Consider the following 25,743-nt stretch of genomic DNA (forward strand, 5'->3'; position numbering starts at 1 on the left):
CCGAAGACCAGTTGAATATGCTGTTTATAAATTCAGTTTACTTAAAGCAGGGGTCCCCAACTCCAGTCCTCAAGGCCCACCAACATGTCATGTTTTCAGGATTTCCTTAGTTTTGCCCAGGTAATAATTGCATCACCTGTGCAATGCAAAGGAAATCCTGAAAACATGACCTGTTGGTGGGCCTTGAGGACTGGAGTTGGGGACCCCTGACTTAAAGGATCCGACATTAAATGCAAAGTGTGAAAAAGACCATTCTGGTGCAGTTCACCTTTTTCTCTATTTCAAAGACAATAATACTTTAGTACAAGCAACTGTCTGATGGTTCATTCCAGAGGGGACGGCAAAAAAATTCTGAAAAATGTTTTTAAAAATAAAAGTTTGAATAACCTTTCTTTTCTACCATTAAAAATAAAAAAATTCACATCTGTAAAAGTCTGATCAATCAAATTGCAAAATTGATTAATCTGATCTGTAAATGTCATACAAAAAAATATCAACATGCCAGAACCTTTATTTTTCAGCTGCTGCAACATAAAACAACATAAAAATGCAATAAGCAATCAAAACAAAATGGTATAAATAAAAAAGTCAGCTCAGGGCTCATACAACTCTAAGCCTGCAGATCCATGCATTGGGAAACGTAGACAATAATCCCACAGCTTCCTATACTCAGTATGATGCCTCACAGCCCCCATCACTGTATATAGGTGGCAACTAGAACCCTCTCACACAGCATGATAGCGTTAGTAGCCCAAACACAGTAAATAGTGACATTCATGTTTTCTCCACCAAGTAGGATTGTAACACCTACAACCCCACCCCATGCAAAATGATGGCCCCTCCCGCAGTATGATAATTGCCCCTACACGTATTATAATAATATTCTCCACAGTCCCCCAACACACTATGATGGACCCCATAGTCCTTTCACATTATATTGGCTGTACACTACTCCCCACCTTCCCACACAAACATCATGAGATCACCATAATTTTTCTTTCCATTACTTTGGCTTTGCATCATTTCTCATGAAGCTCCTGAAGAATTAAATTTATTAATAAAATAAAATATGTCAGGAACAAAATATTCTCAGAATAACTGGGATATGGGATATTCCACCATTATTACCACATAAAGTAACACATGTCAGATTTGAAAAATAGAGTTTGGTCTCTAAAGGACTAAAATGCATTCTTCCCAATATGAGTTCTCTGATGTCTAATAAGTTGAGATTTAGATGAAAAAATATCCCACATTCTGAATATGAAAATGGCTTAGTTCCTGTGTGAATTCTCACACGTGTAACTAGATTTGATTTTCGACTAAAGCATTTTCCACATTTTGAACATGAAAATGGCTTCTCTCCTGTGTGCCTTTTCATGTGTAACAAGCTGATTTGATTGTAAAACAGTTTCCACATTCTGAGCATGAAATTGGCTTCTCTCCTGTGTGAATTCTCTCATGTTTAACAAGATAAGATTTCTCTCTAAAACATTTTCCTCATTCTGAACATGAAAATGGCTTCTCTCCTGTGTGATTTCTCTGATGTGTAACAAGAACTGATTGTCGACTAAAAGTTTTCCCACATTCTGAACATGAAAACAGCTTCTCTCCAGTGTGAATTCTCTCATGTCTAACAAGATTAGATTTCTGTGTAAAACATTTTCCTCATTCTGAACATGAAAACAGCTTCTCTCCACTGTGAATTCTCTCATGTCTAACAAGATTAGATTTCTGTGTAAAACATTTTCCACATTCTGAACATGAAAACAGCTTCTCTCCAGTGTGAATTCTCTCATGTGTAACAAGAACTGATTTTTGACTAAAACATTTTCCACATTCTGAACATGAAAATGGCTTCACTCCTGTGTGAATTCTCTCATGTGTAACAAGATGAGATTTCTCTGTAAAACATTTTCCACATTCTGAACATGAAAATGGCTTCTCTCCTGTGTGAATTCTCTCATGTGCAACAAGAGATGATTTCTGTGTAAAACATTTTTCACATTCTGAACATGAAAATGGGTTCTCTCCTTTGTGATTTCTCTCATGTGTAACAAGATTAGATTTCTGTGTAAAACATTTTCCACATTCTGAACATGAAAATGGCTTCTCTCCAGTGTGAAGTATCTCATGTGTAACAAGAACTGATTGTCGACTAAAACATTTTCCACATTTTGAACATGAAAATGGCTTCTCTCCAGTGTGAATTCTCTCATGTGTAACAAGAACTGATTTTTGACTAAAACATTTTCCACATTCTGAACATGAAAATGGCTTCACTCCTGTGTGAATTCTCTCATGTGTAACAAGATGAGATTTCTCTGTAAAACATTTTCCACATTCTGAACATGAAAATGGCTTCTCTCCTCTGTGAATTCTCTCATGTGCAACAAGAGATGATTTCTGTGTAAAACATTTTCCACATTCTGAACATGAAAATGGCTTCTCTCCAGTGTGAATTATCTCATGTGTAACAAGAACTGATTGTCGACTAAAACATTTTCCACATTCTGAACATGAAAATGGCTTCTCTCCGGTGTGAATTCTCTCATGTTTAACAAGATTTGATTTCTGTGTAAAACATTTTCCACATTCTGAACATGAAAATGGCTTCTCTCCGGTGTGAATTCTCTCATGTTTAACAAGATTTGATTTCTGTGTAAAACATTTTCCACATTCTGAACATGAAAATGGCTTCTCTCCGATGTAAATTCTCTCATGTCTAACAAGATGCGATTTCTCTGTAAAACATTTTCCCCATTCTGAACATAAAAATGGCTTCTCTCTTGTTTGAATTCTCTCATGTGTAACAAGAATTGATTTCTCTGTAAAACATTCCTCATATTCTAAACATGACAACGGCTTCTTCCTTGTGGGAGCTCTTTCATTTTCCACACTTATTTTGTGACTTTTATTTTTCTGTGATGAATTAGGACATTGTACTTTAAAAGGATCCTTGTCTGAGTTGTTGTCAAGCTCTTCATATTGGTCTTGTGCAATGCTACAATCATGTGCTTTGAAATCCAAACATATGAAATGTCTTTCGGGGCTCCTGGTGCGGCCATCTGCCAAGAATAAATCTGATTTAATTTTTGTGCAAAATAACCTTAATACTTATGTTTATCTAAATGTAAAATATTAAGAAAAGTAAACATAAAAAAGTTACATACAAATTGCAAGGTGTGTAGCAATGTTCTATTATTAACTCACTCAAGTGTAATTTGCATAATGTGATGATTCCACAAAGAATCAATTATTCTAATGTTTATTCTCAATCATTGGCCAGTGCAATCATCAAATAATAAAACATTTGCCCTTGGTCGCATAGTTTATATGAGTATTAAAATGATCATTGTCGACAGCACATCATCCCCTTTGTGTAAATTGAGAATATACTTCATTAATAAAAAGCCATGAGATAAAGAAACAAATCTTTATTGCTACATAAAAATTAAAGCTAATAAGCCACAATCAAATTCTTATATCATCAATCAGTGCTCATTGATTATTATTATTTATTTATATAGCACCATTTATGGTGCTGTAAACGAGAAAGGGGTTACTTACAGAGTTGATACTTACATTGATGAAATTATATTCTTCTTGCAGCCACTCGATTTTATACTTCAGGAGAAGTAGAGGGCTGTAGCAGTCAATAGGGTTGAGCGAAACGGGTCGTTCATTTTCATAAGTCGCCGACTTTTGTCAAAGTTGGGTTTCATGAAACCCGACCCGATCCCTGTGTGGGGTCGGCAATGCGGTACGCGACTTTCGCGCCAAAGTCGCGTTTCAATGACGCAAAAAACGCCATTTCTCAGCCAATGAAGGTGGACGCAGAGTGTGGGCAGCGTGATGACATAGGTCCTGGTACCCACCATCTTAGAGAAGGGCATTGCAGTGATTGGCTTGCTTTCTGCGGCGTCACAGGGGCTATAAAGGGGCATGCACGCCAACTGCCATCTTACTGCTGCTGATCTGAGTATAGGGAGAGGTTGCTGCCGCTTCGTCAGAAGCAGGGATAGCGTTAGGCAGGGTACATTAACCTCCAAATCGCTTGTGCTGTAGCGATTTCCACTGTCCAACACCACCTTTTTTTTGCAGGGACAGTGGAGGCTACATTTTTTTTTTCATCAGCTCTGTAGCTCATTGGGCTGCCCTAGAAGGCTCCCTGATAGCTGCATTGATGTTTGTACGCCGCTGTGCAAACCAACTGCTTTTTTTCAAAGCACAAATCCTGTTGCTCCTTCCTTTCTGCACAGCTATCTTGTTTGTTTGTCCACACTTTTGACTTTCTTATGCAGCAGTCCACTCCTTGTTATTGCTGCCTGCCATACTTTGCTGAGATTACTGCAGGGAGATAGTAATTGTAGGACAGTCCCTTTTTTTTTTTTCGTTATATCTCTTCAAGCCACTTTCTGCCACAGAAAATATACTCTAATACAGTGGCCCAGATTTATTCACTACTCTCCCTGAAGAGAAAAAAAAAGGGTGCAGATTAAAATTGTCAAATCTGCATCAGTGGCAGTCCTGTGTGTGGTATCTGTGTCTTATTTTCTGGCACAGAAAACATACAGTCTAACAATGGGCCTGATTTCTTGCCAATTCTCCCATAAATAAAAAAAAAATAGTGGGGGATTAAGATTGGCATTTCTGCTTTGGTGCCAGTGCTGTGTGTGCCACCTGTCTCAAATTGTGTGCCACATTAAACCTAGTGTGTAACACTGGGCCAGATTTCTTTTAAATTCTCCCTGGAAAAAAATATAGTGGGAGATTAAGATTGGCATTTCTGCTTCGGTGCCAGTGCTGTGTGTGCAACCTGTCTCAAATTGTGTGCCACATTAAACCTAGTGTGTAACACTGGGCCAGATTTCTTTTAAATTCTCCCTGGAAAAAAAAAATAGTGGGAGATTAAGATTGGCATTTCTGCTTCGGTGCCAGTGCTGTGTGTGCCACCTGTCTCAAATTGTGTGCCACATTAAACCTAGTGTGTAACACTGGGCCAGATTTCTTTTAAATTCTCCCTGGAAAAAAAAATAGTGGGAGATTAAGATTGGCATTTCTGCTTTGGTGCCAGTGCTGTGTGTGCCACCTGTCTCAAATTGTGTGCCACATTAAACCTAGTGTGTAACACTGGGCCAGATTTCTTTTAAATTCTCCCTGGAAAAAAAAAATAGTGGGAGATTAAGATTGGCATTTCTGCTTCGGTGCCAGTGCTGTGTGTGCCACCTGTCTCAAATTGTGTGCCACATTAAACCTAGTGTGTAACACTGGGCTAGATTTTTTTAAAATTCTCCCTGAAAAAAAAATAGTGGGAGATTAAGATTGGCATTTCTGCTTCGGTGCCAGTCCTGTGTGTGCCACCTGTCTCTAATTTTGTTCCACATTAAACCTAGTGTTTAACACTGGGCCAGATTTCTTTTAAATTTTCCCTGAAAAAAAAAAATAGTGGGAGATTAAGATTGGCATTTCTGCTTCGGTGCCAGTGCTGTGTGTGCCACCTGTCTCAAATTGTGTGCCACATTAAACCTAGTGTGTAACACTGGGCCAGATTTCTTTTAAATTCTCCCTGGAAAAAAATATAGTGGGAGATTAAGATTGGCATTTCTGCTTCGGTGCCAGTGCTGTGTGTGCAACCTGTCTCAAATTGTGTGCCACATTAAACCTAGTGTGTAACACTGGGCCAGATTTCTTTTAAATTCTCCCTGGAAAAAAAAAATAGTGGGAGATTAAGATTGGCATTTCTGCTTCGGTGCCAGTGCTGTGTGTGCCACCTGTCTCAAATTGTGTGCCACATTAAACCTAGTGTGTAACACTGGGCCAGATTTCTTTTAAATTCTCCCTGGAAAAAAAAATAGTGGGAGATTAAGATTGGCATTTCTGCTTTGGTGCCAGTGCTGTGTGTGCCACCTGTCTCAAATTGTGTGCCACATTAAACCTAGTGTGTAACACTGGGCCAGATTTCTTTTAAATTCTCCCTGGAAAAAAAAAATAGTGGGAGATTAAGATTGGCATTTCTGCTTCGGTGCCAGTGCTGTGTGTGCCACCTGTCTCAAATTGTGTGCCACATTAAACCTAGTGTGTAACACTGGGCTAGATTTTTTTAAAATTCTCCCTGAAAAAAAAATAGTGGGAGATTAAGATTGGCATTTCTGCTTCGGTGCCAGTCCTGTGTGTGCCACCTGTCTCTAATTTTGTTCCACATTAAACCTAGTGTTTAACACTGGGCCAGATTTCTTTTAAATTTTCCCTGAAAAAAAAAAATAGTGGGAGATTAAGATTGGCATTTCTGCTTCGGTGCCAGTGCTGTGTGTGCCACCTGTCTCAAATTGTGTGCCACATTAAACCTAGTGTGTAACACTGGGTCAGATATCTTTTAAATTCTCCCTGAAAAAAAAAATAGTGGGAGATTAAGATTGGCATTTCTGCTTCGGTGCCAGTGCTGTGCGTGGCATCGGTCTCTAATTTTGTGCCACAGAACATATACTGTATAAGAGTGGGCCACATTTCTTCAATATTCTCCCAGAAAAAATAAAAAGGGGGAGATTTTAATTTGTAGTGTCTGCATCAGCGTCAGTCCTGTTAGTGGCATATCTGTCTGCCACTGAAGCTGTGTACTGTTATACATTGGGCCTGATTTTCCCTGCAGTCTCACCGACCTATAAAGGGATATATAAATCCAACAGAAGTTTTAGTTCACCTTGTAACTGGTTTTACAGTAACAAATACCGTTAGTTTGGTTACGTTTTTAAAACAATGAGGAAGTCTGGTGGAAGAGGTCGTGGCCGTGGGCGGTCATTGCCAGCAGGTAATGATGGTAGTGGTGGTGGAGCATCAGGTGGTCGTGGGAAAAGCAATATAGCACCTACGTCTCGAGTTGTTGAGCCAGGTTCGTCGTCAGGCTACACAAGGTCTCGAACGCTCCCTCTTCTGGGAGTAGGAAAACCGCTTTTAAAGCCGGAGCAGCAAGAACAAGTTTTGGCTTTCCTTGCTGACTCAGCCTCTAGCTCTTTCGCCTCCTATTCTGAAACTGCTAAATGTAAAAGCAGTGGATGTTCACGCTCAGGGACAAGTTGCTTCCTTGTCTTCTTCACCAAGAACAACAGAGAAGGATGCTTCAGGCGACACAACGGGTTACTCCATGGAGCTCTTTACACATACCATTCCTGGGTTAGAAAGTTAAACAGTTAACAGGCCATGCCCATTACAAGTTGAATCGGACATGGAGTGCACAGATGCACAGCCACAGCCAGATTACTATGCTGTCCCTTTCACTCAGACCAGAACATTGCCCTCGCAGTGTACTGATCCAGAATCAGACCCTGATGAGACTATGGTGCCCCGTCACGAACGCTATACCACCGGCTTACACGGTGATACAGACGAAGTTGCACACGAGATAGAAGAGGAGGTCATAGATGACCCAGTTGTTGACCTCGATTGGCAGCCATTGGGGGAACAGGGTGCAGGCGGCAGTAGCTCTGAAGCGGAGGAGGAGCCGCAGCAGGCATCAACATCGCAACAGGTTCCATCTGCCGGGCCCGTATCTGGCCAAAAACGCGTGGCAAAACCAAAACCAGTTGTAGGACAGCGTGGCTATCCGGTTAAAGAAGCTCAGTCTGCAATTCCTGAAAAGGTATCCGATAGTAGAAAGAGTGCAGTCTGGCATTTTTTTTAAACAACATCCAAATGATCAGTGCAAAGTCATCTGTCAAAAATGTTCAACTACCTTAAGCAGAGGTCAGAATCTTAAAAGTCTAAATACAAGTTGCATGCGTAGGCATTTAACCACCATGCATTTGCAAGCCTGGACTAACTACCAAACGTCCCTTAAGGTTGTAGCACCCTCGGCCAATGAAGCTAGTCAGCAACACTACATCCCTTCCCTCACTGTAAGCCCACCATTTCCCGCACCACCTGCAGTAAATGTGCATGTTTCGTCGCCAGGCCAAAGCAGCCAGGGAATGACCAGGTTCGTGGTAGGAAACACTGCATGTAGGGCACCAGCAAGAATACCATCTCCAACCCTCTCTCAGTCTGCCATGTCCACCGGCACCCCTGCTAGTTCCCCGATCTGCAGCTCTCCAGTCCAGCTCACCCTACATGAGACTCTCGTTAGGAAAAGCAAGTACTCATCCTCACATCCACGTAAACAGGGTTTGAACGCCCACATTGCTAGACTAATCTCATTAGAGATGATGCCCTACCGGTTAGTTGAAAGCGAAGCTTTCAAAGTCCTGATGGACTACGCTGTACCACGCTACGAGCTACCCAGTCGACACTTCTTTTCTAGAAAAGCCATCCCAGCCCTCCACCAGCATGTAAAAGACCGCATCGTCCATGCACTCAGGCAATCTGTGAGTACAAAGGTGCACCTGACAACAGATGCATGGACCAGTAGGCATGGCCAGGGACGTTACGTGTCCATCACGGCACACTGGGTTAATGTGGTGGATGCAGGGTCCACAGGGGACAGCAATATTGGGACAGTTCTGCCTAGCCCACGGTCTAGGAAACAGTTGGCTGTAGGCGTTCGCCCCCCCCCTCCTCCTCCTCCTCGTCCTCCTGCAGAAGCGAGAGCTCGTCCACAGACCGCAGTCGCACGACCACTCCATCCGCAGCTGCCACTGTTGTACACGAGGTGTCCCATTATGGGACAACTAGTGGCAATCGTCAGGAGGCTGTATTGGCAAAGAAGTGTTTGGGCCACAACAGACACACCGCGGAAGTTCTGTCTGAGTTCTTGCAGAACGAAACTCAGTCATGGCTGGGCTCTGTATATCTTGAGGCAGGCAAGGTAGTGAGTGATAACGGAAGGAATTTTATGGCTGCCATAGCCCTTTCACAACTGAAACACATTCTTTGCCTGGCTCACACCTTAAACCTGGTGGTGCAGTGCTTCCTGAAAAGTTATCCGGGGTTACCCGACCTGCTCCTCAAAGTGCGCAGACTTTGCGCGCATATCCGCCGTTTGCCCGTACACTCCAGCCGTATGTAGAACCATCAGCGGTCTTTGAACCTTCCCCAGCATCGCCTAATCATCGACGTTGCAACAAGGTGGAACTCCACATTGCACATGCTTCAGAGACTGTGCGAACAGAGGCGTGCTGTTATGTATTTGTGGGAGGATACACATACACGGGCAGGCAGTTGGATGGCAGACATGGAGTTGTCAGGTGTGCAGTGGTCGAAGATACAAGACCTGTGTCAAGTCCTTCAGTGTTTTGAGGAATGCACACGGCTGGTTAGTGCAGACAATGCCATCATAAGCATGAGCATCCCCCTAATGCATCTGCTGATGCAAAGTTTGACGCACATAAAGGAGCAGGCATCTGCAGCCGAGGACGAGGGAAGCCTTGATGACAGTCAGCCATTGTCTGCTCAGGTAAGTCTACAGGACGAGGTGGCGGGCGAAGAGGAGGAGGACGAAGAGGATGATGGGGATGAGTATTTTTTGGATGAGGAAGCTTCTCAAGGGGCCATAGAAACTGCTGGCGTTGCAAGGCCGGGTTCAGGGTTTTTGAGGGAGACAAGTGACGTTGATTTGCCCGAAAGTGCTCCTCAACCCAGCACATGCACTGATTTGACAACTGGAACATTGTCCCACATGGTGGATTATACCTTACGTATCCTCAAAAGGGACCCACGCATTATAAAAATGATGACCGATGACGATTACTGGTTGGCCTGCCTCCTTGATCCTCGCTATAAAGGCAAATTGCAAAATACCATGCCACATGAGAACCTCGAACAAATATTAGCAACCAAACAAGCAAGTCTTGTAGACCATTTGATTCAGGCATTCCGAGCACACAGCGCCGGTGATGATTCTCACACGAGGTGCAGGGGGCAACAGGGCAGAGGTGTTAGAGGTGCACAAATCAGAAGTGGCGTTGGACAGAGGGGTTTTCTGACCAGGTTCTGGAGTGATTTCCCAATGACCGCAGACAGGACAGGTACTGCAGCATCAATTCAAAGTGACAGGAGAAAACATATGTCCAGTATGGTTACTAACTATTTTTCATCCCTTATCGATGTTCTCCCTCAACCGTCATTCCCATTTGATTACTGGACATCCAAAATAGACACCTGGCCTGAATTGGCAGAATTTGCATTGCAGGAGATTGCTTGCCCAGCAGCTAGTGTGCTATCAGAAAGAGTACTCAGTTCTGCTGGTTCAATATTGACCGAAAAAAGGACTCGTCTGGCTACCCAAAATGTTGATGATCTAACCTTCATTAAAATGTACCACTCATGGATTTCGAATTATTTTGCCCCACCTTTCCCGGCTGACACCTAGCTTTCCTATAAAAAAGGTCTTGCTTGTGGACTGGTCTTACTGACTGTTCCAATCTCTTAATCTGCAGCAGCTGTTTGTCCAGCATACAACAGGTTTACACCTCCCTAAATGGGCAAACTACCCCCACGGGGCCGTGGTCTCGCCACTTGGCGCAAGCACCCGTGAGAGTGCCGTTTGTCTGAAGAGGTGGGTGTGCCCGCTTTTGGTCGACGGCACTGCCACTGGGTCCGTCATAGTACAATAAAGTGTCTCTGGAGGTGGTGGCGCGCACCCAACATCAGACACACCATTGTAACATGAGGGGCCCTGGGCCTGTACCGCCAGCCACAAGAGAGTCCCCCCCACCCCAGCTCAAACAGTGCTCTACCACTTGCAAAATTATCTCTCACAGCTCCACCAATGTTTAGTCTATGCGCTGACATCCTTCAATGCCTGGCACTGACAATACCAATATGTTGACATGCATGATGCTAGTTAAAGGACCCCGAAAATCGCGCTTGAGGTAATCCCACCGGCATCAGGGGCTTATCTGCAGCATTCTGTAATGCTGTAGATAAGCCCCGATGTTACCTGAAAAAGGAGAAAAAGACGTTAGATTATACTCACCCAGGGGCGATCCCGCTGCTGGTCAGGTCGGATGGGCGTCTCCGGTCCGCTCCGGCGCCTCCTATCTTCTTTCCATGACGTCCTCTTCTGATCTTCAGCCACGGCTCCGGCGCAAGCGTACTTTGCTCTGCCCTGTTGAGGGCAGACAAAGTACTGCAGTGCGCAGGTGCCGGGCCTCTGACCTTTCCGGCGCCTGCGCACTGCAGTACTATCCTCTGCCCTCAAGAGGGCAGAGCAAAGTACGCCTGCGCCGGAGCCGTGGCTGAAGATCAGAAGAGGACATCATGGAAAGAAGATGGGAGGCGCCGCAGCGGACCAGAGACGCCCATCTGACCTGACCAGCAGCGGTACCGCCCCTGGGTGAGTATAATCTAACGTCTTTTTCTCCTTTTTCAGGTAACATCGGGGGCTTATCTACAGCATTACAGAATGCTGCAGATAAGCCCCTGATGCCGGTGGGATTACCTCACCCGCTATTTTCGGGATGACAGGTTCCCTTTAAAATAGTCAGGGTCAGTGTCCTATATTGACACCAGTAAATACTTAGCGGCGCCAAATTACTATGTCTGAAACTCAGCAGAGGAACCCACCCCTGTACCTAAGTATGCCACCCTTTTGTTTTTTGGTTTTGTTGTTTTGCGAGACATTAACATCTATTTATTTTTTGGGAGTACTAACTGTGTCAGACACTCCTTCCAATCGTCCTCCGCTGACCACACCAATGCTGCCTGTGTACCCCTGCAAGATAATTCGAACTGCATTGAGCCTAATTTTTTTATTTTAGGCCTACTAAGTCTGTCTGCGGTCCCTCCTTCCAATAGTCCTCCGCTGACCACACCAATGCTGCCTGTGTACCACTGGAACCTATTTAAAAGTGCATAGAGCCTACTTTTTTTTATTGTAGGCCTACCAAGTCTGTGTGCGGTCCTTCCTTCCATTTGTCCTCAGCTGAGCACACCAATGCCGACCGTGTACCCATGTAACTTTTTTCAACCTGCAGTGAGCCAAATTTGTGGTGTAAGGCCTACTAGCAGTGTCTGTCTGCGCCACTTAATACAGCTGTTCTCCTCCAAAAAAAAGGCTGGTTTTCAGCCTGTCAGAATTATAAAACTGCATTGGGGCCACAAGTTTCGTTGTGGTCTACAAACTGATTCTTCCGCTCCAAGGTGTTCTCCTGGTTGCCTTTCCTGAGCTTCAATCTTCAGGCTCTCGTTAAATAGTTTTTTAATCAAACTGCAGTGGGGCTACTAATTGGGTTGGGGCCTACTACCAGTGTCTGCCGCTCCAAGGTGTTCTCCTGGTTGCCTTTCCTGAGCTTCAATTTTCAGGCTCTCGTTAAATAGTTTTTTTAATGAAACTGCAGTGGGGCTAGTACTTGGGTTGGGGCCTACTACCAGTGTCTGCCGCTCCAAGGTGTTCTCCTGGTTGCCTTTCCTGAGCTTCAATTTTCAGGCTCTCGTTAAATAGTTTTTTAATCAAACTGCAGTGGGGCTAGTACTTGGGTTGGGGCCTACTACCAGTGTCTGCCGCTCCAAGGTGTTCTCCTGGTTGCCTTTCCTGAGCTTCAATCTTCAGGCTCTCGTTAAATAGTTTTTTAATCAAACAACTGCAGTGCGGCTACTAGTTGGGTTGGGGCCTACTAACGGTGTATGCTGCTTCGTGCTGTTCTCCTGGTTTCCTGTCCTGAAATTCCATTTTCAGGCTCTCGTTAAGTAGTTGTTGAAACAACACTGCATTAGGCCTACAAGTTGGGTCTGGGATTTAGAGACGGTGTCTGCCGCTCCAAGGTGTTCTCCAGGTTGCCTCTCCCTAGCTTCTATCTTGAATCTCTCGTTAAGTAGTTGTTGAAACAACACTGCATTAGGCCTACAAGTTGGGTCTGGGTTGTAGAGACGGTGTCTGCCGCTCCAAGCTGTTCTCCAGGTTGCCTCTCCCTAGCTTCTATCTTCAGGCTCTTGTTAAATTGTTTTTAATATAACACTGCATTTGGCCTACTTGTTTTGTTGGCCCTACTAACGGTGTCCACCACTCCTTGATGTTCTCCTACACTGAACAAACCAGTGCCGCCTGTTGTGATCTGGTGGCCTTGGAGCCGTATGGAACTTTCTCTGGAGTTGGTGGAAACTATACTGACCGCAAATCCTGAACTTAACACCGCAACTAGAAGTAGCCGTGGGGTGTGCCTAACAGATCCTAGACACCTCGACACAGCCGGAGGACTAAATACCCCTATAGATGGAAGTAGGAATTCTACCTTGCCTCAGAGCAGAACCCCAAAGGATAGACAGCCCCCCACAAATATTGACTGTGTGCCACAGAAAAAAAAAAAAACCAAACACTTATCTTTGCTGAATTAGCAGCAAGGCAGGAGGAACCAGACAGAGAACCAACTCCTCCCAGAACCATGGACAACTGGCAAGGACTAATTAATCCTGCACACCTAAATACCCCAGTCAGAACTGCAATCAGCAGAAACACCTGACCAAGACTGCACTTCAGGGACAACTGCATTACCACCTACAACCACCGGAGGGAGCCCAAAAGCAGTATTCACAACAGTACCCCCCCCTTGAGGAGGGGTCACCGAACCCTCACCAGAGCCCCCAGGACGATCAGGACGAGCCAGATGAAAGGCATGGACCAAATCAGCAGCATGGACATCAGAGGCAAAAACCCAAGAATTATCCTCCTGGCCATAACCCTTCTATTTGACATTGTACTGAAGCCTCCACCTCGAAAAACGAGAATCCAAAATCTTCTCAACCACATACTCCAGCTCTCCATCAACCAACACAGGGGCCGGAGGATCAACAGAGGGAACAACGGGCACAACATATTTCCGCAATAAAGATCTATGGAAGACATTATGGATAGCAAAAGAGGCCGGAAGCGCCAATCGAAAAGACACCGGATTAATAATCTCAGAAATCCTATAAGGACCAATAAACCGAGGCTTAAACTTAGGGGAATAAACCTTCATAGGAACATGACGGGAAGACAACCAGACCAGATCCCTGTTGTGAATTCTGTGGCAGAGCTCCCTCCTGTGGTCACAAGTGGTACTTCGGCTGGTTCTCTCTGTGAGCTTCCGTTGGTGGAGGAAAGTGGTACTGTGGCTTCTGAGTTTCCTTCCTCAGGTGATGTGGTGAAGTCGTTAGGTGCTTCTCTATTTAACTCCACCTAGTGCTTTGATCCTGGCCTCCAGTCAATGTTCTAGTATTGGACCTGTTTCCTCCTGGATCGTTCCTGTGGCCTGCTGCTCTGCATAGCTAAGTTCCTCTTTGCTATTTGTTTGCTGTTTTTTTCTGTCCAGCTTGTCAATTTGTTTTTTTCTGCTTGCTGGAAGCTCTGGGACGCAGAGGGTGTACCTCCTTGCCGTTAGTTCGGTACGGAGGGTCTTTTTGCCCCCTTTGCGTGGTTTTTGTAGGGTTTTGTGTTGACCGCAAAGTTACCTTTCCTATCCTCGCTCTGTTCAGAAAGTTGGGCCTCACTTTGCTAAATCTATTTCATCTCTACGTTTGTCTTTTCATCTTAACTCACAGTCATTATATGTGGGGGCTGCCTTTTCCTTTGGGGTATTTCTCTGAGGCAAGGTAGGCTTATTTTCTATCTTCAGGCTAGCTAGTTTCTCAGGCCGTGCCGAGTTGCATAGGCAGCGTTAGGCGCAATCCACGGCTGCCTTTAGTGTGGTTGGAGAGGATTAGGGATTGCGGTCAACAGAGTTCCCACATCTCAGAGATCGTTCTTGTTTTTTGGGTTATTGCCAGGTCACTGTATGTGCGCTGACCTCTATGTCCATTGTGGTACTGAATTACCTTTCATAACAGTACTGGAGGCCAAAAGTACTAATGATTCTCAATAGAGGGAAAAAAGAAGTTCTGCGACCATTTTTTTTTCTTTGCATTGTGTTTTGCCTTTTTTTTCCCCTAGACATTTGGGTGGTTCAGGACACAGGTGTAGCAATGGATATTAAAGGTCTGTCTTCATGTATGGATCAGCTCACGGCAAGAGTACAAAGTATTCAAGACTTTGTGGTTCAGAATTCTATGTTAGAACCGAGAATCCCTATTCCTGATTTGTTTTTTGGAGATAGAACTAAATTTCTGAGTTTCAAAAATAATTGTAAACTATTTCTGGCTTTGAAACCTCGCTCCTCTGGTGACCCAGTTCAACAAGTTAGGATCGTTATTTCTTTTTTGCGTGGCGATCCTCAGGACTGATATGCCCTGAAGAAGAGAGTAAGAAAGCTCTTGAAACGCGTAGGCTTCAATAAAAAACCTAAAATCTACCTCGTGAGCGCGGTCTTCAGTTCGCCTAAGACTACGATCCTCAGGACTGGGCATTTTCCCTTGCGCCAGGGGATCCTGCATTAAGTAATATCGATGCATTTTTCCTGGCGCTCGGATTGCTGTACGATGAGCCTAATTCTGTGGATCAGGCAGAGAAGATTTTGCTGGCTCTGTGTCAGGGTCAGGATGAAATAGAGGTATATTGTCAGAAATTTAGAAAGTGGTCCGTACTCACTCAGTGGAATGAAGGTGCGCTCGCAGCTATTTTCAGAAAAGGTCTCTCTGAAGCCCTTAAGGATGTCATGGTGGGATTTCCTATGCCTGCTGGTCTGAATGAGTCTATGTCTTTGGCCATTCAGATCGGTCGACGCTTGCGCGAGCGTAAATCTGTGCACCATTTGGCGGTATTACCTGAGCTTAAACCTGAGCCTATGCAGTGCGATAGGACTTTGACCAGAGTTGAACGGCAAGAACACAGACGTCTGTTAGGAGTCGAGTTTCCTCTGCTGCACAGGGGGAATCTCGATCCGTCTCCGCTGCGGTCTCCCATTCTCCTCCAGCCGCAGTGGAGTCTGCTCAGCAGGGACGTCGCTCCCAGCGTCTTGCTCGCCCTCACTCTGTACAGAGAGTTACTGCTGCTTCTTCAGCTCCTGCCATTAAAGTCAGTGCTGGTCAGCGGCGAGCGGACTTCCCTGGGACTAAGTCCTTGTTTGCGCACACTGAGCATGCCCAGAGCAAGATCTCCCGTTGGAGATCGAGGGTCATGTGCTCTGGCTCTGCAGCGCATTCCATTGGTCCTCTTGGCAGGTCTTGGAAGGGCAAAGTTTCTGTGGCCACTTCCTGTCCTGCAATTATATAAACTGCGCATGACCGCACGGCCATGCGCTAGTGTACATTTGAATACGTGTGTTTGTGGTGAGTGCAAGTCGTTCATTAAATACCCCTACCCTATTGTATGACTGTTCGCGTATGGAGTATGGCTGCTATCTAGCGCCTGACAAATCACTCAACATGTCACACACATATCAGCGTCTATTGCTGTGACCGTCAGTGCGGCGCCACGCGCCAGTAGTGCGCTTCCTGACCCACGTCTGGGTGCTTAGTGGTGCCTGCCAGCACGGCACAGTTCGCACTTCGGTGCTCTAATTATAGTGTTGCCTTTACACACCCAGTTGACGTGTTGTGCCAGCAAGGGTCTAATCGGACTTCAATCCTAGTTGGGGTTAAGTTCGCTGACTGCTTGCTCGCCTTCTATGTGCGGTACCGCGATCCTGTGACGCAACAGGATCGCTTCCTTCACGTTGGGTGAGGTTTAACCCACGTGTGTATTCTTATGAGTACCGCCATATAGTCCGTCGTTACTTAGCAGCAGGTTCCATCTCTGCACGGTGGACCCCGGGCTGCGAACGCACCGTACACTATCAGTCTTATTATTTGGTGCATTCCGCTAGCCCTAACATTACACTAGCGCCAGGGTCTGGCTAGTAATGACGGACAAACAGCAATCCCTGCGGTATATACAGCAGCTGGAGGGTAGGTTGGCGGCTCTCGAGAGCGCAACCTCAGCTGTGGATGTTACCGCAGTTGCTGTACAGGCTGCCAGCGTGGCTGCAGCAACTTTGTCCATTGCCACCCCTGTTCCGACATTTTCTCGCCTCCCGCTGCCAGAAAAATTTTCTGGTAATAGCAAATTTTGTAGGGGATTTGTGAGTCAGTGCTCTATTCATCTCGAGCTTCTGGCTGCACGTTTCCCCACAGAGCGGGCTAAGGTGGGATTTATTGTGTCTCTATTGTCGGACAGGGCGTTGGAATGGGCTACGCCGCTGTGGGAGCGTGGCGATCATGTGGTGCAGAGTGCTCCCCTGTTTTTGAGCACTTTGAAACAGGTCTTTTTAGGACCTCAAGTCACCCATGACACTGCGCTCAAACTGCTGGCATTAACTCAGGGAGAGTCCTTGGTCAGTCATTTTGCCGTCCAATTCCGCACTTTAGCATCTGAGCTGGAATGGTCGGATAAAGCCCTTATCCCCATATTTTGGAGGGGCTTGGCTGACCACGTAAAGGACGCTCTAGCCACTAGGGAGATTCCTGCCACACTGGAGGAGCTAATAACTGTCTCCACTCGAATTGACCTCCGTTTTAACGAGCGGAGGTTAGAGCGAGCCCAGTGTAGGCAGAGGTTTCGGCTGGCTCCTACTTTCGCCAAACCTCTGGAATCTCCGGTCCTGGTTCCTGAGTCACATGAGGCCAGGGAAGTGTCACAAGCGGGATCTAAGTCCCGGACCGCTTGTGCACTCAGGGTCTGTCATGTTTGCCAGCAGTCTGGACATTTAGCCACCAGATGTCCTCAGCGGTCGAGGAAACGTCAGCGTCTAGTGGTCGTAGGTGGAGGTACACTAGACACGGCGACGTTTGCCTCTAAATTGTCCTTTAAGGGGACAATTACTATTGGCTCATTCTCCCACTCGGTAGAGCTCTGCGTGGATTCTGGGGCGGAGGGCAATTTTATGTCTTCTGCCTTCGCCCAACGCCACGCAATACCTCTGGTTATGCTAGCTCAACCTGTAACGGTACGAGTGGTGAATGGGTCGACTCTGCCCTCACAGATAACTCACCAGACCATCCCTTTTACTCTGTCCATGTCGCCATCTCATCAGGAGATTATTTCTCTGCTCGTCATTCCCGAGGGAATTGATGAGGTCCTGTTGGGAATACCTTGGCTACGGTACCACTCTCCTCATATCGAGTGGTCCTCAGGCAGAATTCTGGGATGGGGTGAATCTTGTGGGGGTAGGTGTCAGAGGGAGTGCGTTCAGGTTGCTACAACAGAGGTACCCGCAGATCTTTCCTCTCTCCCCAAGCAGTATTGGTCTTATGCAGACGTATTCTCCAAAAAGGCAGCGGAGAACCTTCCGCCCCATCGCCCCTATGACTGTCCTATTGACCTCTTGCCTGGTGCTGAGCCTCCCCGGGGTCGAGTCTATCCGCTATCTCTCCCGGAGACGGAGGCAATGTCACAGTACATTCAGGAAAATCTGGCAAGAGGGTTCATCAGGAAGTCAGTGTCACCTGCTGGGGCAGGGTTCTTCTTCGTGCAGAAGAAGAGTGGGGAATTGCGCCCATGCATAGATTACAGGGGTCTTAACGCAATCACCGTTAAGAATAAATACCCTTTGCCTTTAATATCTGAACTATTCGATAGGCTTCGGGGAGCAAGGGTATTTACTAAACTGGATCTGCGGGGTGCTTACAACCTGATTCGCATCCGTGAGGGGGACGAATGGAAGACGGCTTTTAACACCAGGGATGGGCACTATGAATATCTAGTGATGCCCTTCGGGCTCTGTAATGCCCCAGCCGTTTTCCAAGACTTTGTGAACGATATCTTCCGGGATATGCTTTCCACCTCGGTCGTAGTCTATCTGGATGATATTCTCATCTACTCTCCAGATATTGACTCCCACCGGAGAGATGTTTGCAAAGTCTTCAACCTCCTACGGGCAAACTCCCTCTATGCCAAGTTGGAGAAGTGTATGTTTGAGCAGGAGTCCTTACCTTTCCTAGGCTACATCATCTCAGCTCAGGGATTGGCTATGGATCCTGCCAAACTACAGGCTGTGATGGACTGGCAGGAACCCCATTCTCTTAAAGCGGTGCAGCGCTTTATGGGGTTCATCAATTATTATCGCCAGTTCATCCCGCACTTCTCAACTTTGGTAGCTCCCTTGGTTGCCCTCACCAAGAAGGGGGCGAATCCCAAATTGTGGTCTGAGGAGGTCTCCAAGGCCTTTATCTCTATAAAGTCACACTTCGCTAGCGCTCCCATTCTTCATCGCCCCGATGTTGATAAGCCATTTATCATGGAGGTGGATGCCTCTTCTGTTGGTGCTGGAGCAGTCCTCTTCCAAAAGGATGCTCAAGGTCGGAAGCATCCTTGCTTCTTTTTCTCCAAGACCTTCGCACCAGCAGAGAGGAATTATTCCATCGGGGACAGGGAGTTGCTAGCCATGAAGTTGGCTTTCTCAGAGTGGAGACATCTCTTGGAGGGAGCACGTTTTCCCTTCCAAGTCTTCACAGATCACAAAAATTTGGTGTATCTGCAGACAGCTCAGCGGTTGAATTCTCGCCAGGCCAGATGGTCCTTGTTCTTCTCCCGGTTTCATTTCACCCTCCATTTCCTTTCTGGGGAGAAGAACATTCGGGCCGACGCTCTCTCTCGCTCCGTTGTGTCATCTGCGGAGGAGGAGGAGGAGCCTCGGCTTATTGTCCCCACCGAGAGTTTGAGAACCGTGGCCCCGGTTTCGCTGGAGTCTGTGCCCCCGGGCAAGACTTTTGTTCCATCTAGTTTGCGACCGGAGGTTCTCTCTTGGGCGCACTCGTCCAGGGTGGGTGGACATTTTGGTACTAAAAGGACATCAGAGTTACTGGCGAGGACATACTGGTGGCCGCATATGGCTCGTGATGTCGCGGAGTACGTTCGGGCGTGTGTCTCTTGCGCCAGGAACAAGACTCCTCGGCAACGGCCAGCTGGTTTGCTGTATCCTCTGCCCGTGGCTGACAGGCCCTGGGAGATGGTCGGGATGGACTTTGTGGTTGGCTTACCCAAGTCTCGTAATTGCACCATTATCTGGGTGATCACCGATCATTTTTCCAAAATGGTGCATTTGGTGCCTCTTCCACGGCTACCATCTGCACGGGCGTTGGCTGTCTTGTTTATCAAGCAAACCAGGGATTCAAGCTTCAGAATTTTTGCCTGTAGGACATTATTGCAAGAGAGCTTGGCTGAGTAGATTACACAAGAAGGAAAACACACAGCAAGTCAGCAGGATCTAGGAGCAACATGGCAGATGTGACAACCTACATGGTGAGCTGCAGCATGTGCTACATGTTCACAGATCGACCAGAAGAAGAATCCAATTTCACCTGTCAGAAGTGTAGACTAGTGGCCCTTTTAGAAGAAAAGGTGCGGGGTCTGGAAGAAAGAATAGCAACTTTGAAACTCATCAAAGAGAATGAAGACTTTCTAGACAGAACAGAAGCATCTCTACTGGTCACAGAAGGTGCAAAAAGTGTCAGAGAACCTCCAAAAGCAGATGAGTGGAAGCATGTGACCAAAAGAAGCAAGAAGACCATGGAGAAATCACCAACCACACAACTGAAGAACCGATATCAAATCTTTGTAGAGGATGAAGATGGCACACCTAAGAATGAAGCAATACCAGCAAGCAAAAAAGAAAAGGGCACACAGCAACAAGTGACAGCAAAAAGTACAGCCAAGAAGCAACGAAGAGTGGTGGTGGTGGGAGACTCACTACTGAGAGGCACAGAAGCAGCCATCTGCAGACTGGACATAACTGCAAGAGAAGTATGCTGCCTTCCAGGTGCGATGATCAAGGATGTGACCGATAGGATACCAAAGCTCTTCAGCTCCAAGGACGTCCACCCATTTCTTCTGATACATGTTGGCACCAATGACACGGCAAGGAAGGACCTACCGACAATCTGCAAGGACTTTGAAGAGTTGGGGAAGAAAGTAAAGGAACTGGATGCACAGGTAGTTTTTTCTTCTATCCTTCCAGTAGATGGGCATGGCACCAGGAGATGGAACAGGATCCTTGATGCAAACAACTGGCTAAGACGATGGTGCAGACAACAAGGATTTGGATTCCTGGACCACGGTGTGAATTACTGGTATGATGGACTCCTCGCCAGAGACGGACTACACCTCAACAAACCTGGGAAACACACATTCGCCAGAAGACTCGCTACACTCATCAGGAGGGCGTTAAACTAGAAGAAGAGGGGACGGGAAGAAAAACATTAGACTCGAACAAAGACGACCCAGGAAAACATACTCAGAAGGGAGGTAAGAACATTTCTAAAACAATCCACAGTGAGGAGATTGGAACAAAACAAAATCCTCTAAACTGCATGCTCGCAAACGCCAGAAGCCTGACAAACAAGATGGAAGAACTAGAAGCAGAAATATCTACAGGTAACTTTGACATAGTGGGAATAACCGAGACATGGTTAGATGAAAGCTATGACTGGGCAGTTAACTTACAGGGTTACAGTCTGTTTAGAAAGGATCGTAAAAATCGGAGAGGAGGAGGGGTTTGTCTCTATGTAAAGTCTTGTCTAAAGTCCACTTTAAGGGAGGATATTAGCGAAGGGAATGAGGATGTCGAGTCCATATGGGTTGAAATTCATGGAGGGAAAAATGGTAACAAAATTCTCATTGGGGTCTGTTACAAACCCCCAAATATAACAGAAAGCATGGAAAGTCTACTTCTAAAGCAGATAGATGAAGCTGCAACCCATAATGAGGTCCTGGTTATGGGGGACTTTAACTACCCGGATATTAACTGGGAAACAGAAACCTGTGAAACCCATAAAGGCAACAGGTTTCTGCTAATAACCAAGAAAAATTATCTTTCACAATTGGTGCAGAATCCAACCAGAGGAGCAGCACTTTTAGACCTAATACTATCTAATAGACCTGACAGAATAACAAATCTGCAGGTGGTCGGGCATCTAGGAAATAGCGACCACAATATTGTACAGTTTCACCTGTCTTTCACTAGGGGGACTTGTCAGGGAGTCACAAAAACATTGAACTTTAGGAAGGCAAAGTTTGAACAGCTTAGAGATGCCCTTAATCTGGTAGACTGGGACAATATCCTCAGAAATGAGAATACAGATAATAAATGGGAAATGTTTAAGAACATCCTAAATAGGCAGTGGAAGCGGTTTATACCTTGTGGGAATAAAAGGACTAGAAATAGGAAAAACCCAATGTGGCTAAACAAAGAAGTAAGACAGGCAATTAACAGTAAAAAGAAAGCATTTGCACTACTAAAGCAGGATGGCACCATTGAAGCTCTAAAAAACTATAGGGAGAAAAATACTTTATCTAAAAAACTAATTAAAGCTGCCAAAAAGGAAACAGAGAAGCACATTGCTAAGGAGAGTAAAACTAATCCCAAACTGTTCTTCAACTATATCAATAGTAAAAGAATAAAAACTGAAAATGTAGGCCCCTTAAAAAATAGTGAGGAAAGAATGGTTGTAGATGACGAGGAAAAAGCTAACATATTAAACACCTTCTTCTCCACGGTATTCACGGTGGAAAATGAAATGCTAGGTGAAATCCCAAGAAACAATGAAAACCCTATATTAAGAGTCACCAATCTAACCCAAGAAGAGGTGCGAAACCGGCTAAATAAGATTAAAATAGATAAATCTCCGGGTCCGGATGGCATACACCCACGAGTACTAAGAGAACTAAGTAATGTAATAGATAAACCATTATTTCTTATTTTTAGTGACTCTATAGCGACAGGGTCTGTTCCGCAGGACTGGCGCATAGCAAATGTGGTGCCAATATTCAAAAAGGGCTCTAAAAGTGAACCTGGAAATTATAGGCCAGTAAGTCTAACCTCTATTGTTGGTAAAATATTTGAAGGGTTTCTGAGGGATGTTATTCTGGATTATCTCAATGAGAATAACTGTTTAACTCCATATCAGCATGGGTTTATGAGAAATCGCTCCTGTCAAACCAATCTAATCAGTTTTTATGAAGAGGTAAGCTATAGACTGGACCACGGTGAGTCATTGGACGTGGTATATCTCGATTTTTCCAAAGCGTTTGATACCGTGCCGCACAAGAGGTTGGTACACAAAATGAGAATGCTTGGTTTGGGGGAAAATGTGTGTAAATGGGTTAGTAACTGGCTTAGTGATAGAAAGCAGAGGGTGGTTATAAATGGTATAGTCTCTAACTGGGTCGCTGTGACCAGTGGGGTACCGCAGGGGTCAGTATTGGGACCTGTTCTCTTCAACATATTCATTAATGATCTGGTAGAAGGTTTACACAGTAAAATATCGATATTTGCAGATGATACAAAACTATGTAAAGCAGTTAATACAAGAGAAGATAGTATTCTGCTACAGATGGATCTGGATAAGTTGGAAACTTGGGCTGAAAGGTGGCAGATGAGGTTTAACAATGATAAATGTAAGGTTATACACATGGGAAGAGGGAATCAATATCACCATTACACACTGAACGGGAAACCACTGGGTAAATCTGACAGGGAGAAGGACTTGGGGATCCTAGTTAATGATAAACTTACCTGGAGCAGCCAGTGCCAGGCAGCAGCTGCCAAGGCAAACAGGATCATGGGGTGCATTAAAAGAGGTCTGGATACACATGATGAGAGCATTATACTGCCTCTGTACAAATCCCTAGTTAGACCGCACATGGAGTACTGTGTCCAGTTTTGGGCACCGGTGCTCAGGAAGGATATAATGGAACTAGAGAGAGTACAAAGGAGGGCAACAAAATTAATAAAGGGGATGGGAGAACTACAATACCCAGATAGATTAGCGAAATTAGGATTATTTAGTCTAGAAAAAAGACGACTGAGGGGCGATCTAATAACCATGTATAAGTATATAAGGGGACAATACAAATATCTCACTGAGGATCTGTTTATACCAAGGAAGGTGACGGGTACAAGGGGGCATTCTTTGCGTCTGGAGGAGAGAAGGTTTTTCCACCAACATAGAAGAGGATTCTTTACTGTTAGGGCAGTGAGAATCTGGAATTGCTTGCCTGAGGAGGTGGTGATGGCGAACTCAGTCGAGGGATTCAAGAGAGGCCTGGATGTCTTCCTGGAGCAGAACAATATTGTATCATACAATTATTAGGTTCTGTAGAAGGACGTAGATCTGGGGATTTATTATGATGGAATATAGGCTGAACTGGATGGACAAATGTCTTTTTTCGGCCTTACTAACTATGTTACTATGTTACTATATCTTTCGCTTACACGGTATGCCAGACAAAATTGTTAGTGACCGGGGTCCCCAGTTTGCGTCTCGATTCTGGAGGGAGCTATGTCGTCTACTCAGCATTGAGTTAAATCTCTCTTCGGCATATCATCCCGAGACGAATGGGTTGGTAGAAAGGGCCAACCAGACCTTGGTCACATATCTGCGACATTTTGTTTCTGCCAGACAGGATGACTGGGCATCCTTGCTACCGTGGGCAGAGTTTGCACTTAACAATGCTGTAGCCGACTCCACCGGTCAGACTCCATTCCTCTTAAATTACGGCCAGCATCCGCGTGTTCCTGTGCCCATGCCTGTGTCTTCTGCTGATCCCAGGGTGGCAGACTGGGCTGTGGAGGCACGGGAAATTTGGGATCGCACGCAGGATGCCATTCAGGCCTCCAAGGAGAGAATGAGGTCCTCCGCCGATGTTCATCGGCGCCCCGCTCCGACTTTTGCCCCTGGCGACTTGGTGTGGCTCTCCGCCCGTAACATCAGGCTGCGAGTTGAGTCCACTAAGTTTGCTCCTCGCTACTTGGGTCCCTTCAAGGTTCTCGAACAGGTTAATCCTGTGGTCTACCGCCTGGCTCTTCCTCCACGCTTGGGTATCACCGACACCTTTCATGTGTCCCTCTTGAAACCCGTATACATGTCCCGGTTTTCCGAGTCATCTGCCGGGACATCGGGTTCGTCTACGGACGATTACGAGGTGAACGCTATTTTGGGGTGCAAGGTGGTACGCGGCAAAAAGTTTTATTTGGTGGATTGGAAGGGTTATGATCCAGAGGACAGGTCTTGGGAGCCTGCTGAAAACATTCGGGCCCCACAGCTCATTGCTGCCTTCGAGCGTAGCGAAGCCCAAGGAGGGGGGGGCCCTAGGAGGGGGGGTAATGTTAGGAGTCGAGTTTCCTCTGCTGCACAGGGGGAATCTCGATCCGTCTCCGCTGCGGTCTCCCATTCTCCTCCAGCCGCAGTGGAGTCTGCTCAGCAGGGACGTCGCTCCCAGCGTCTTGCTCGCCCTCACTCTGTACAGAGAGTTACTGCTGCTTCTTCAGCTCCTGCCATTAAAGTCAGTGCTGGTCAGCGGCGAGCGGACTTCCCTGGGACTAAGTCCTTGTTTGCGCACACTGAGCATGCCCAGAGCAAGATCTCCCGTTGGAGATCGAGGGTCATGTGCTCTGGCTCTGCAGCGCATTCCATTGGTCCTCTTGGCAGGTCTTGGAAGGGCAAAGTTTCTGTGGCCACTTCCTGTCCTGCAATTATATAAACTGCGCATGACCGCACGGCCATGCGCTAGTGTACATTTGAATACGTGTGTTTGTGGTGAGTGCAAGTCGTTCATTAAATACCCCTACCCTATTGTATGACTGTTCGCGTATGGAGTATGGCTGCTATCTAGCGCCTGACAAATCACTCAACATGTCACACACATATCAGCGTCTATTGCTGTGACCGTCAGTGCGGCGCCACGCGCCAGTAGTGCGCTTCCTGACCCACGTCTGGGTGCTTAGTGGTGCCTGCCAGCACGGCACAGTTCGCACTTCGGTGCTCTAATTATAGTGTTGCCTTTACACACCCAGTTGAGGTGTTGTGCCAGCAAGGGTCTAATCGGACTTCAATCCTAGTTGGGGTTAAGTTCGCTGACTGCTTGCTCGCCTTCTATGTGCGGTACCGCGATCCTGTGACGCAACAGGATCGCTTCCTTCACGTTGG

The 25,743-nt window shown here is 46.1% G+C and overlaps 1 protein-coding gene across 1 annotated transcript in view; it reads right to left on the reverse strand.

Moving 5' to 3' along the window:
• Positions 1–1,500: 1,500 nt before the first annotated feature.
• Positions 1,501–25,743, reverse strand: part of LOC138646127 (oocyte zinc finger protein XlCOF22-like) — a 66,645-nt gene continuing 42,402 nt past the window's right edge. Inside the window, exons 3-7 of the mRNA XM_069735591.1 lie at positions 2,947–3,068; positions 2,418–2,550; positions 1,975–2,282; positions 1,723–1,878; positions 1,501–1,650 (exon numbers count right to left, since the gene is read on the reverse strand). Of these exons, the coding sequence (XP_069591692.1) occupies positions 1,501–1,650; positions 1,723–1,878; positions 1,975–2,282; positions 2,418–2,550; positions 2,947–3,068 (869 nt within the window). The remainder of the gene's footprint in view (positions 1,651–1,722; positions 1,879–1,974; positions 2,283–2,417; positions 2,551–2,946; positions 3,069–25,743) is intronic.

Source organism: Ranitomeya imitator, chromosome 7 (assembly GCF_032444005.1).
Source record: "Ranitomeya imitator isolate aRanImi1 chromosome 7, aRanImi1.pri, whole genome shotgun sequence".
In the NCBI taxonomy this organism is placed as follows: Eukaryota; Metazoa; Chordata; class Amphibia; order Anura; family Dendrobatidae; genus Ranitomeya; species Ranitomeya imitator.